The 15093-nt window shown below is 39.2% G+C and overlaps 1 protein-coding gene across 8 annotated transcripts; it reads right to left on the reverse strand.

Annotated features, from left to right (window-relative positions):
* Positions 1-2346: 2346 nt before the first annotated feature.
* dab2 (DAB adaptor protein 2) lies at positions 2347-12348 on the reverse strand. 8 transcript variants are annotated; one of them, XM_035991596.1, is made up of 15 exons: positions 12103-12348; positions 8411-8672; positions 8143-8282; positions 7286-7384; positions 7052-7183; positions 6853-6936; positions 6531-6557; positions 6396-6446; positions 6223-6285; positions 4699-5322; positions 3998-4127; positions 3238-3894; positions 2949-3148; positions 2766-2858; positions 2347-2678 (listed from the first exon to the last, which is right to left on the reverse strand). In XM_035991596.1, the coding sequence occupies exons 2-14, from the start codon at positions 8550-8552 to the stop codon at positions 2784-2786; spliced, it is 2424 nt and encodes an 807-aa protein (XP_035847489.1). In that variant the 5' UTR covers positions 8553-8672; positions 12103-12348; the 3' UTR covers positions 2347-2678; positions 2766-2783. The 8 variants fall into 8 exon arrangements, with proteins under 8 accessions (XP_035847489.1, XP_031173591.1, XP_031173590.1 ...); XM_031317731.2 differs by having other exon boundaries at positions 2766-2855; positions 8411-8684; positions 12107-12317; XM_031317730.2 differs by having other exon boundaries at positions 2762-2858; positions 8411-8684; positions 12107-12316.
* Between the last annotated feature and the right edge of the window lie 2745 nt (positions 12349-15093).

The following is a 15093-nucleotide window of genomic DNA, read 5'->3' on the forward strand; positions in this document are numbered from 1 at the left end:
ATCTAAAAACACTCAATTAAAAGTAAAAACATTCATAATTTGACTTAAGTAGAAGAACTACAGGAGCATTAGCAATAAAATGTACTTCAAATGCTAAATAATAATATATATAATTAACAATACCGATAAATCAAAACGAGCAGAATGTTGTGTTGTGATGTTGTAGCTGATTAAAGTGAAGCTAAATTGGATTACTTGATATGCTAATAGGTAGTTTTATTGATAACAATCCATCACATTTTATAAGCTGATTATGTTTTTTATGTAAGATAAAGTAACGACAGTTGTAATGTAATCGAGACAGTTGTAATGTAATCGAGTAAAAATTACAATGTTTCTCTGTGAAATGCAATGGTTACATAGTATAAAGTATAATGTAGAAGATCTTCCTCAAAATTGTTTGCAAGTACTTGTACTAATTCTTTTTTTTTGTTTGTTCATTATTTCCTGTGGTTTTTCCAATTATTTTTATTTCCTTAGTTAAACATAATCATCATCTGTCTGTTTTTTGTGTGGGATTGTAGGCCCTATATAATGACCAGTGGTAGAATGTAGGCTAAGTGAGTGCATTTTACTCAAGTAAGCTACTATTAAAGTACTGCAATTTTTTTTAAACTTTAAACTTTTACTTGGGTTTTCCCATTTTATGCTAATTTATACCAATACTTTGCTTCAGTTATGTACTGTACAATGTATTGTACTTTTTCCTCCACAGATTTTAGAGTAAAGTCGTAAATACAATATCAAGCTTATATAGCTTATACGATGCATTGTTACACATGAAACTAGTAATATAAAGTATTTCAAATTAGCTCCACTTTAACAGTTTATGAAAGTGATTAGTGGTTGCACATTAATCACTTATCCAGTCATCAACTGCATTATTATTACTTTTGATACAGTTTTCTGATAATACTTAATATATTTTACTTAATATTTTGACTGCACAGCTTTTACTTATAATAGAGAATTTTTCCACTGTGGTACTGTATCTAAAGATCTGATACTTCTTCCTTTTTTTAGTCTATATACTCCATTAGGTGGCTATTTAAAATCTTGTGTATATATATATATATATATATATATATATATATATATATATATATATATATATATTAGGGCTGTCAATCGATTAAAAAAATTAATCTAATTAATTATAGACTCTGTGATTAATTAAGCGAAATTAATCGCATACATAATTAACGGTGCCTGAACCGATACTTTTTAAGAAAGTAAAAAAGGAAAAGAAAAAAAAAGGGTACTAAACAACAGTCTGTGACATTAAAGAACGGCTTGTTTATTGCTAAGGCCATATGGTCAAAATTAAATGATTTAATAATAATGTATAACAATAACTTATTTCACTAGTAAATTGCTGTTGAACGACAAAAACAACCACCAAGGACATTTACAATAACTTCAAATGCACCACGAAGCTGTAGTTTACCAGTTTCATTGAACTGTGTCTGTGTTGTTTTTCCGACGGCAGCTCGGCAGCTGCAGATTGTTACATCCCGCTGTTGAGTCACAGTCCTCTACAGTAAAACACAGTCAAACTTTACACCGTTCAGCGTTAGCTGTCAGCATTGTAACAGTGTTTAATCCAGCTACTAGCTAGCGGTAGGCTAACGTTAGCTGCTGTCGAGTATAGTGTTAACTAGCTAGCGGTAGGCTAACGTTAGCTGCTGTTGATTATAGTGTTAACTAGCGTCACATGCAGCGGTGTTTGTGTTGCCTGTATCGTCTTCAGAGCACCAGAGAGAAGAGCAGACATATCAGTGGCACCAGATTTCGGTAGCCAGGGTTGGCAGGAAAAAGATTTTTACAAGTAAATGTTCCAATTAATGATCCAGGCAGCACATTCTCGTCTCCCTCCTTCATTTTACAGTCCAATGGTGGCTAGAACGGCTCCGGGTCAAACGTCAATATGGAATGGATTAATCTGCGTTATTTTTTCTCAAATTAATCGAAATTAACGCGTTATTTTGACAGCCCATATATATATATATATATATATATATGTATGTATATATATATATATATATATATGTATATATATATACATACATATATATATATATATACACATATATATATATATACACACACACATATATATATATATATATACACACACACATATATATATATATATATATATATATATATACACACACATATATATATATATATATATATAGTTTAATGATATGGAACTTTAGTAATCATAGACATAGCCCATATAAATATCTATCATAATATGTGTTTGTCATGTGTATCTATCATCTACTGCACACTGATGATTCACTAACTCAGTCTGAAGAAGGCAATGGACTTGTCAACACCTTGCAGCGTTATGACTGAATTACTTTATTTCTTTAACACAGACAGTATCAATAGTGAACCTCTTTGGACATGCCTTCTCTCACACATCACATTTCTTCCTTCAGCAGATCAGGACATAACATTTACTTCTTAGATCAGTGGTCTTTAGAAATAAGGGAACTACTGATTGGATAGAAAAAAACAGCATCAGAGGTGGAGGTGTAAGAAGGGTGGGTCTGGGACAAGAGTTAGAAAAGTTCATCATTTCATCATTTGGATTGTCTTGCGCACGTTGTAGCAGCTTGTCCCAAAGATGTTATTTGATGTGAAGATCTCCATTTGCTCCATTTCAACTGTGAGGGCAGAGAGAAGAGGGAAAAAAAAAGTTATAGCCTGTTTAGAAGAAGTCAGTAAAGTAATAAACATGAACACATACTTACTTATCGACAAAGTTATGGTCAAGCAAAAGGATTTCCAAAAGGATCCCCAAAAGCAGCGGCTGAACCAGAAGTCTGACCAACAGCAGCAGTCTGCTGTAAGATTGAGAAAAAAGGCCACAGATTACAAATGATTACAGTGACACTAGATATGGTGTAAATATGCGTCTGTGTGAATCTCTGTACCATGGCTACAGGTGGCACTCCAAAAAGACTGGAATCTGGAGCCCCAAATGCTTTATCAAACATGTCCTGATTGGGGCCTTGTCTTTGGACCGGTGCCAAATTGTTTGCGATGGGAACAGAAGAGAAGGCGGCATCGAGGAGGCCAGGGTTAAAGCATGGAGCTGGGGCTGCAGCTAGAGCAGGAGCTGGTTTAGTAACATCTAAACAGGCACATTAAGACAGAGGATACAGTTAGCGGCAAATCTCACAGTCACATACACGTCAACTTGCATAATTGTGGTTGGTTTACCGTTAACACCTGCTGACATTTGATTGATATCAAAGTCATCATGATCTGCATTATCCTGAGCCAGGCCCACTTTACTGGAAAAGTACTGATCAAATGCCCCGGCTTCGTTGCTGTTGGGGGCTGGAGCAGAGTTGGACCCCAGCTCCCCTTTCCTCGCTGGGATGGCAGGGGGTTTGGCGATCTGGAAGTCCTTGAACATGTCCTTTCCAGTCTTCTTCTCTCTATCTCCAAGAGGGTCCAAAGCTGTGAAGGCACTGTTCTCCACCTTTGGAGGGGCCTCCTTAACAGGTGGCCTAGGAGGAGGGCGGGACGGACCTTGCTGGTCAACCATTCCAGGGAACTGGCCAGTCTGGAAAGGATTGGTCATGGCGGGCTGACCCCAACCTGGAGCACCAAGTGGACCAGCTGGTGGAGGCTGGACCCAGTTGAGGTGGGGTGGGGATAAGGGTGCGGAACTGTAGTGAGAGGGGACCTGCTGGCCCCAGGCTGTGGGCGGTATGGGTAGGCCACCAAAGGCAGATGGCTGTGGGTAGGTGGGCCTAGGAGCGGGAGAGGTCACTCCTGGCATGGGGAACATGGAAGGTGCAGCAACGGAGGCTCCCCACATGCCTGCAGCAGGGATACCTGTGCTGGCTGGAGGACCTAACTGAAGATTCCCTGAATATAAAGAAAAAGGAATATGAAAGTGGGAATGGAATGTAAAGCCTAAACAACATCGTAATATCTGGATAAGTCACAAAGTTCCCCTCCTGTGTATTACCCAGAGCAGCTATGGAGGAGGAAGTGGAGTTGGCAGGTATACTGTTGAAAAGGTCCCCTGAGGCAGGTGACCCTTCAGAATGACCAGGAGCAGCAAATAGCTCTGCTCCAAACAGGTCACTTGCTGTGGACTAGTCACAGAAAATAAAACAAAAATATGATATATACAATAAATATATTTATTAGTGTATTGTTGCACCTTTTGACATAAATGTATACATGATAACTCTATAAATAAACTACACAGTACTTAGAAATTATACCAACCTTTAACAATTTTTTTCTATAAGTATGTAGCCAGACATACTTACTACAGTATTACATTAACATTGACAGATATTCATGCTTTGCCACTTACCAATGCTTTCATCACTGAAGCATGGTGTTAGAAAATAGATTTAGAGCAGCAATGACAAAAGGTACAGTCGATTGTTCAGGCGCACAGTCAAAGTGCCATTTATGCAAGCTAGTTAGAGAAATATGTGACCAACAGTGCATGCATGAAGACAGAATGGATACAAACAACAGGCCATTAACCAACAGCATCCTCTGACATATCCTGTCAGACACCAGTGCAAAACCCATACGCTCAGAAAGGGAGATGTTAGCAACCTAATTATACTCTGGGAAATGTGCATTAAACCCATTTATAGGCATCACGCATGCAACTCTACTATGATTCATCTAGCAATGGAATTTCACCTTTGCGCTCCTTCGACCTCGTCCAGACTTAGAGCTCTGCGGAGGCGGGCTTATGACAACTGAATCCTTGCTATGAGTGACTGGGGGTTGTGGGTGATGAGTTATGCCATTAGAGACAGGGGTAGTTTTCAAAGAGGAGTCAAAAAATGGGTTTTTGGTTGAGAGAACTGTTCCAGATTCATTCCCGTCCATCATGGTAATTGGGTTGCCCCGAGTTATTTTGCCCCCTAGTGGCCACTGTCCGTTACTGAGAGCGAGGATCATGGTCTTACTGGATAAGTCATTTATCTGCTGACTGAGGTGTTCAGAGTCTCCATTCAAACCACCGTTAATAATTGTCTTACAAGTGTTGCCAGCAGTGCTGTTTAGGTGATTAGTGGTGCTGAGGGAGATCTGTGAATTATCGGGTTCCGACCAAGTTGGTGATTTAGAAAGGGGGTCGTCTCTGAAAGGGTCACTGTCTGGGGTTGGAAAGTAGCCAAATGTTGAGGAAAAAGGATTCTCTGTCTGGGGAGATGCCCTACGGTCAGGGGCACAGGAAGTTACAAAGGAGGTTCCCTTTATGCAATTCTGATTGCTGTCAACTTCAGCAGAAAAGTCCAGCAAGAGAATATCATTAGATCCCTGGTTAACATGAGAGGGACAGTGGGAGAGAAAAAAAAGAAAGATTTATGAATCAGTTCTGCAGAAGGAGACAAACACGTGTTAACAAAATGAAAAATGAATCACATGGTGTGAAAAGACAATTTAAAGCTGCTACCTGTAGAATATTTACCTAAAAATCAATGTCATATTAAACTTTATGGTGAAGCAAAGTCTACAGTCCATATTCCAACTTGAAAAATTAAGTTGTTTCTTACTTGCCTTGGACAGCAGCAAGGCACGTAACTATGCATTAGTCAGCACTAACTCATTGACCTGAAACTCAGCTAGTGAATTGGCCCAGCAACAGTGTTGTAAAACACTACCAGTATAACACTCCAGGTGTCACCAAAGCCAATGTAAATGTCTCTTTTATAGAGTCTACTTGTAGCAGCTTTAAAGGTTTGATGAACAACAATGAAATTGGTATACAAGAAGCTCAAACTCAATTCTTAAAAAGATCCTTTGAAGTCAAAAACTTTGAATTTATAAAAAAATCAAATCTGATACACAATAATTGAACACAAAAATGGTGGCCTTTTTAGAATTGAGTTCACACATAGAATGATCTGGGAGGAGCTGAGATGATTTTTTTCTTCTAAATCACATATTAGAAACATGTTTGACAAGAGGCAGCATGTAGCAAATTATATTGTTTGATAATGAATTCATCATTATTACTATTTCCCTGTTTTCAAAAAATCTTACCATTAAAAGAAAGGTTTGGATAAGTCTTCAACAGTCTATTAACAGTAATTAAGATGCATATAAAGTATGCATTATACGTATAATACTGTAAAATACCCAGCTACACTTCATTGACTAAGTTCAATTCCATGATGTTGTCCAGATAGAGGGAACATTTCATGGCACCACACTTACATTTGGAGCCTGGATGTCTGGAGGGGTCGACATGGCTCCAAACAGGTCAAGCTGCTCCACTGGCTGGATGTCAAAGAGAAATAGAAACATACTGTATTTATCCAGCTACTATAAATTAGTAGTATGTTATTTTACTGTTAAGCTGCACAACACAACAGAGCAGAAACACTTACTTGAGCAGTTTTCACTTCACCATCCATACCTAGCGAGGCACCACCTCCATTCTGGAAACAAGGTAGAAAAGCAAAAGGTTATGGACGGAGTTAGAGAAGCTGTTGGATGTAAACAAGCGCTTCCAAGTTGCTTACCTCAACTACAGTGCTGCTGCTTTCCCCCTGCAAACAGAGGTAGACTGTTAATGACTATACTTATTTTCTCAATTCAATGAGGCATGTGTCATTTCGCATCATTTCAATGGAATGTCTAAAGATGTGATTTATTGAAAGAACACAAAGAGGCAGTGTTGACATTCCAGAGGTACATACAGTATATACCCTGTCAGCCCTGCCAGATGACCACACCAAAATGCTTTTCTTTCAGAAAGAAAATGTTCACACTGTCCAACTTTTGAAAAAAAATTAAAAAAAATACTTTTTCCAGTTTAAAGTCAACTCGTTCTAAAGCAGTTACCTTCTGTGAGGCCTCTGCCTCTTTCTTCTTCAGGTTGAAGATGACCTGGAAGAGGTCTTTCAGATCAATGACCAGGGGCTCTGCCTGTATGGTGACAGAGAGACACTGCCATTGTTGCCCAATTGTCTTTGTTGTTCATGCAGTTTTTGTTGGCGAGCGCCGATGTGTGAGTTTGCATGTGTTTATGTGGGAGCGTTACCTGTTGTGCAGTCTTTATGGCGAAGAACTGATGCTGCCCTTCTGCTCCGCACACATATCCAAACGCCCTGTTGTCTGTTACATCTCTGGCGATGAAGGAGATCTTATTCACCACATGCTCATGTTCAATCACCTGAGTCATAAGGACAAAAGCTTTATTAGCGGGCCAAACCAAATCGAATGAACCGTATACTGTGTGACGTGACAGTAATGGAAAGAAAATGGCAGAACTCACTCCCGATTTCTCATCAATGATCTTGATTCCCGACATGGAAATGTTGATCCAGATCCTCTGTTTGTGTTTGCCTTGGGTCCGAGCAGCTACTGCCATACCCTGGTGGCACATAAATAATACATACCATTATGGTTTTCTATCTCTTGTAATAGAGCTGCTCGATTATGGAAAAAAATCATAATGACGATTATTTTGGTCAATATTTAAATCAGGATTATTTAACACAATTCCTCATTGACTTTTGGAAAGATGTTGCATTTATTGAAGTTAACAAACAGTGGAACAGTTAAACAAATTAAAAGTGCAAACACCTTGGACATTTCCTTTAATACTTTTCATTCAGAAAAATTCATTTTTCACTTTTTCATAATCATTAGGAGCCAAAATCGTATTTTTTATTTTATTTTTTGTCCCTCTCTCTTTTCCCTTCTTTCTTAATTTGCCTTCTATCCTTCTTGCATTCTTTTTTATTAATGTAATATGATGATGTGTTGACCTGCCAAGGGACTACAGATGAAAATTAGCTTTTTTGCTAACTCTGGCACATTTACATTTTGAGTGTAAGCAAAAAAAATTGATGTGCATTGTCCCTTTTAATTAAACAAATAAATAAAAAAAATAAAGTAACTACGATTAAAATTTTGATTAATTGCACAGTCCTATTTTGTGAGTAAGCACATTACTTGTGATTCAAAGCTAATATTTGTTACATTTGTGCACACTGTCGCCCTCTGCAGTACAAATGTGTCTATGACACCCACCACAGAGATGAATTATTAATTGAAAAATGCTAGCGATACCAGCTTTAAAATGAGTTTTAAAGACAGCAGGGCACAGTCGGGGGGCCTATGCTGCACCTTAAGTTTCATCATGGAGTCCTGACACATCTTGTCTCCTCTGGCCTCTGGAACATCATCGATGCCAATCAGCTTGGCCTTGTACCTTACGCCATCCCCTTGAAACCTGCCCAGCAGGTACTCATCTGTCTTCTCTGGGACTGTAAAATAAAAAGGAATCAAGAACATTATGATTTCTACAAGATCAGACCCCAAAAATGATATAGTCAATCCAATGTCTAAATCCCAGCATGATCATTATCATGTCATTGCGTCTTCCATCACTAACCTTTCTTCTTCTCTTTCTTGAAAGGGACCTTGGATGTGGCTGATGTAGGGGAGGTGGGAGGGGTGTTGGTCGAGGCTGTAGATGGGGATGCGATGCTGGGATCGGGAGGGACGGGCACGCTGTTCTCCACCTCTGCAGACATGCTGTGGAGTGAGTCTCACTGGACAAGTGGACAGTCGGGGGGTTAGGCAAGCGGCAGCTCCGTGTTCAGGGGCAGCGAGGTCAACCAAACAGATGACTCTTAACACCCACACATGCTTTCCTTGGTATTTGCCTGGAGCAGAAAAAGTGAAGTTGTACCATGCGTGTGGTGAGAGACAAAAAAAGGTGGAGATGAAAAAGTCAATCCGCACTCTCTTGGTGAAACTGCAAACAAAATATTGGACTGTAAATGTTTAAAGTGAGTGCTAAAAAGGTTTTGTACCTAGCTGCTGAAAAGATTTTTTGCACATCATAAAGAATGAAATATGTTAACAATCCACAGTAAACATTTACAACCACAGAAACACTCTTGAGATGCAGAAGCATAGCAAGACATATGACCTATAACACATGATGGTTCCATAAGGACGAGAAGACGCACACACACACACACACACACACACACACACACACACACACACACACACACACACACACACACACACACACACACACACACACACACACAGTCAGTTGTTTAGCCCTGTAAAGGAGTGAATTATCCTAAATATAAAGAAGGTCCTGCACACAGTCACCTTTTTACAAATATATTGTTCTCCTGCCATCGAAACAGATATTAATTTAGGGAGCTTTATTAAGGATGGATAATAACTAGGTACGTACCACTATAACTGCACAGATGGACAAAGAAAGACACATTTTGTAATTGTACTGTCACAGCATGTGATTTGTTGTCACACCTATTCAAATGCCATCAATAATCAACATCCTGTGCTAAATGTGGCTCAGAAGCAACATCATATGTATCTGCACATCGACAATAACATCATCATCAATTTGCCTGCCAACACGCTGAACAGTAATGAATAGCACTTACTGTGCAGGAAACACAAGGCAATATCACATGAGGCAAAAACAACATCACAGTGGACAGTAGCAAAGTGGACGTCACAGCAACCTTCAAACTTCTTTTACCACCATATAGTCACTCAATGAATCAAACGATCACAACAAAGTGGCAACAACAACAGCAACAACAACAACCATTCAGACAAAAAAAGGCCATTAAGTACTCCTGCTCTGCACAACCATTGGAATACAACCAACACAAACATGGCTTTGCATGGGACATACATACCTTTCAGAAAGAGTACCAGAGGCTACACTGGCTGCACTAACAGTGTAAAGAGGCTGTGTATTGTAGGACAGACCAAAGGTTGAAAGTGGGCAAAGGTTGAGCAATTACCTGAGGTTAATCTTACGCTAGCAGAGCAAAAGATCTTGTGATGCCCAGCAAAGTAACTACAAACGGAAATTGCAGCCTTTTGGAAATGGAATGATCATTTACCCAGAGTGTTTTCAAGCGACTTAAAAAACATACACTTAATATACTGTGGAATCAGTCAAAATGATCCACAACAAGGACAACAATCCCCAAAAAAAACTGAGTGATGATGCAAATTCATTGGTTTCCATTTGGCTCAGATCTGGAGTTGGTCCCCGGGCGCTATAAATGGCTGACCACTGCTCCCTTGAGGGATGGGTTAAATGTAGAGAATGAATTTCGCTACATGTATGTGTATGTGACAATAAAGTAGAGATGGTCCGATACCATTTTTTGCTTCCCGATACCGATTCCGATACCTGAACTTGCATATCGGCCGATACCGAGTACTAATCCGATACCACTGTGTCATATATTTTATTATGTTTTAACAACTGTATACTACTATCCCTGTATGGATGTGATATGATTTCTATCTTTGTTGTACGGTCTGGCTCAGGTTAAACTCTTTGTGAAACATGAACAAACACAAACAATGAATGCCACAGAACTTTATTTTTTTATCCAGTTTGACAGTCAGTTATAACGGAAAAAGAACATAAATAAACTACTTTAACGTAGATTTTCTTTAGGGCTTTATTACGTGGTATCGGATCGGTGCATAAACTCCAGTACTTCCCGATACCGATACCAGCATTTTAGGCAGTATCGGAGGCAATACCAATCGGTATCGGAACATCTCTAAAGTAACATTACCTTTAAGACAGTAAGAAGGTACTGTTTATGATGGAATCAATCAGGCAGGTCATTAGTTTGATCCATAAAGGAAATGAGAGCCATACAGGATGAGATAACAGATAGGAACTTTCAGGTCACTGAGTGTGTTACCTCTCTATAAAATCACTTTGACTATAACAGAGACTGACACATGTAGCCTATACAGAGATTCTATTTAAAAAAACAACAAAAAAACAGCTATTCAAAATAGAAGGGGCAAAGTTGGATTTTCAATTGAGTATTTTTTTCTTATTCAAGAAATGATTTTTTTAATTGCTGTTGGAATGAGGGTTGCACCACAAGAGCTACTGTACTGTGCAGCTGTAAAAACAATAAAAACGTCTTTTCATCCACCAGTACCAGTTTTGAAGTCAAGGAAACAAGCAGGGTGAGTACTAAGCCCTTGTATGTTTGGTTCGTCATGATGACATTTAAACTCCTGCAACTGCACAGAGACACGCATTCTGTTTTTGTTGCTGTGCGAAGAAGTGTAGAAAAACCAGACATAAGCCTAAACACTTGTTGCTGCTCCATTTACACGAGTGTGACACATGATTGCACTTTTCCAGTAAACGGTGGTGTCAGAGTCACACTAGTTGGAGGACAGGCTAATAAAAAAAGGTTGAAATGTCAGCAGTTCATTGCAGATTTGAGATAAAGGATTACATTTTAACAACTTACTCAAAAGGAAGTCACTACTACCAGATGAAGGATGAGAAGAAGAGCTTTTTACAGCATCCACCAGTGTCACGGCACAAATAACACTTAACCACAGAGCACAAGTGTAAATTCATATTTGTCAGCAGAATAACTGCAGCGCAAGGGCAGAAATGTCACAATCCTGGGCCGTCAGGAAACGTAAACTAGTGCACATCTGGAGGAAATCAGGGAATGACTCAGTCTGCAAGTCAATGAGATGGTGAAATACCATAGGCCCACTATGAACACAAAGGCCATGCAAACACTTTCATACTAAATGAAAAATGTTTTGCACTAAAACTAGGATAGGTATATGGATAGGAGATGCAACTTAAAAACATACTGCATCATATATTTTCTCAAGATAAAAAAAAACAAAAACAAAAACATGTTTGTTAACATGGTTGCAGCTAGAAGAGTGTGTTCTGGAAAGAAAACTTAGGGGGAGAAAAGTGATTTATATTGTTTGTTATCCCAACAGTTAAGACAGGAAAGGAAATGAGTAGCCTACATATGAAAACATGGAGTGAAGTTTTACCTCCCACAGAGATGTGTAGGAAGGTACAGTTACTGAAAAACCAATTGATTTGTAGGTTTGTTTTAGACTGAAGAGCAACTCCCACAAACCTAAAACTCATTTTTATTGTGGCTTTTATGGGCGAACTCAAATACCAGCATTTGTGTAGCTCTACTTTAAAAAAGACTACCTGTAATCCTTTGGTGGATCCTTAATTAATGCATGGATGGAAAATGTTACCAACACAGGGACCTACCTGTTTGAAAGCGCGCAGTAAGATGTTGAAATCCTGCTTTCGAAACAGTGATTTTTGTTCCCGTGATGCCTCCGCGGCTCCGGCACAAAATGAGTAAAACCAAACACAGCCTTCTGAAAACGAGCAGCAGTCAGATGTTTTCCGCTAACTGTCGTGGACAGAAAGGAGAGACTGCTGCAAACTCCCACTTTAACCCTTTACTGACTGACAGACCTAACTCACTGCAGATTTCAACTGGAAGAGGGGCGGTCTCTTCACGTTTAAGAGAATATCACCATCGGTCATATAGCCTAACGTTACACAGTAAGTGGGTCATGAAAAATGTGTCATAAAAAAATAGATCTGATTAATTTGCTTTAAAAATGCTGGCCAATTTTCGTCCCCACTTCAACCTCTGCTTTCCTACGATTTTTGCACTTTTTAAAAACATTTTAAAATTTGTGGTTTCGTCAAGACAGTATGGTCTCATTACTAAATAATAAAAGAGATGTGTAAGAGATTTGACATCACAAATTTAAGCAGCAAAAATACACATTTTTATAATAACAACAGATCAAACAATCAATTGTATTTGGCACATGTAACATTAATCATAAAATATAACGCTATTGAACCAGTGAAATGGGATCCAGCCAGTTCCTTCATTTGTGCATTAAAAATAAGATGTGGGGGGAGGAGGTAATGTTAGGTGCATGCCTGGGGGGGGAGGGTGTTTTAAACTCAATGATTCGCTGACGACAGTAGTTTGGATGTTTCGCATTAAGTGCAGTAGGTAAGCCTTATAAAACTAACTTTCTGTCATATTTGCTGAAACTGACTCTATGTTCGAGTAGAACTGTATGAAGCAGGTAATTTAAAAAAATAATCCGGCTCCTCTGGCACCACCTACAGCCTGTAGTGTGATTTGCAAAATTCACCGCTCCCTGTTCAGATGCTCCAATCAGGGCCAGGGGGGTGGGGGTGTCTAACTGTGTGTCAATCACTGCTCATGCACATGCATTCATTCTCCCTTGTGGGGGGAGGGGCTTAGGAGACCATTTTGGGCTTTAGCGGAAAGGGGGGAGGGACTGAGAAGTTGTCGATGTTCAAATCTTTTGGCTAAGTCCTGGATCTTCGCAATCCTACCTACGGCACCTTTAAGTATTAAAGAGTGTAAAACTTGTTTCAATGTGGACATGCTAACTATTACACATCGTTATGACGATTCCCTACCTGTGAGCTGGTCCTAAATGCTAAATATGGGTCCATTGCTGCCTAATTTATATTCATCTAGGGTTTTTCATAAGAATGAATCCAAGTTCTGAATAACGTCTATGGAGTCCATCGCTCACTGTCGGCGAACTTGTTCACCGAACTTATTCCGACTCCTCTTCCTGCACCGGGTTACTTGGTATGCTTGTTTTCCTCGCTACACATGAAAGTATCCCCACCTTTTGCTGGTAAGTTTTCGGCCTGGGAAAGCCCCCCGACATCCAGCATGCGCTCCCAGTGTGGAACGTCAACGGGCTGCGTCATGTGTCATGCATGCGTTTTGTGAGAACAAAGATGATCAGCAATGTTTGAATGAATGTCAAAGGATTTTATAGTCATCTAAATGCTTCAGTAATGTTTCACAGAAATAATTGAAAGCATTTAGCACAATTTGTTCACTTGGAGAGATTTTGGAGGGACACCAGTGACAACACGTGCTGTGTTCCAGGCAACCCGTAACCCGTGTTTTCACATCCCTTTACCTGTGAAAGTGCCCTGGAACGGCAGTCAAACCGTAACTTACTACCCGTGAACTCGTACCAGATCGTTGTACTCCCAGTTACAGTTTTTGACGTCACACACACATGTTGATGCTGTACAGACGCCTTTGATTAACGGTGAGAAATAGAAATAAATAGGCAACGTAAAGTAATTCCGCACATTGTAATCAAAACAATACACATACGATTGTGTACTACTACAGGTTATGTTTATTAAATGAAGCCCAAAATACGTCGCCAACTAGAAATTGCTAGTATGAGCTAGCGCTAGCTAACGTCAACGTTAGGTAGCCGCTAGCTAACGCTAGCTAGAAGGGTTTGTCGTGACTTTGCCTGGAATGCTACCAAGTCGTGAGTCGTAACTTAAAGTCGTAACTTACAGACTAAAAATTGTGTCTGGAACACAGCAATAGGCCTACAGAAAACTCCCTAGCTCCAATAAGGTTAGGCCTCAGGTCTGAAACTGTATACAGGTGTTGACAAGATGTAGATGATAGGTTTCACATAGTGTGGCATAAGCATGTCTTAGATATTGTGATTAGAAAATTATTTATTATAGACGAGGACCAAAAACCGTTCTGAACCATGTGTGAACTGATGTAGTGTTTTAATCACATGCTAAGCAATCACAATGTCAGAAACTATAAGAATTTATGATTCAAATGCAGCCTTGTTTATGCATTTTGGCCTTGCAGTTCTTTTGTTATAAGCTTTTCCATTTGGGTATAACAAATAGGTAAATAGAAAAAAGGTGCATATTACTTTAAGTAATGTCTAAAAATAGGCAATTAGCTATTTCATTTTAAATTGTTATATTCAATACAGCATATTTTTCAGTATGACTCTTGTGTAAGGGGGCAGAATGGCTAGAAATTGGCAAATGCTGAAAATGAGATGAAGCAAGGATTCCTTGTTGCTCAACATTTGTGCTTGGTAACCAGAAACCCATTAATATCCCACCTTTCCTCAACATGGTGGGTCTGGGTCCACAGTATTGGATGACTTTCAAATTAAAAAGCTCATTCATATCATCTAAACGTTATGTACACTGAGGAGTACATATTCTAAGTGTAGACGGAGTGAGGGGAAAGAAGAGTCCAAACCAGAGAGGAAAGCTCCACTGTTGCTAACACAGCACATTTTTTTGAAAGACCAGGCACTACATTTCCTTTGCCATGCACTAGTGTTATTGCAATTACCATCAACCGATGGCTGAAAATGGGTTAGTATAAATAT

Source organism: Sander lucioperca, chromosome 14, assembly GCF_008315115.2.
Source record: "Sander lucioperca isolate FBNREF2018 chromosome 14, SLUC_FBN_1.2, whole genome shotgun sequence".
NCBI lineage: Eukaryota > Metazoa > Chordata > Actinopteri > Perciformes > Percidae > Sander > Sander lucioperca.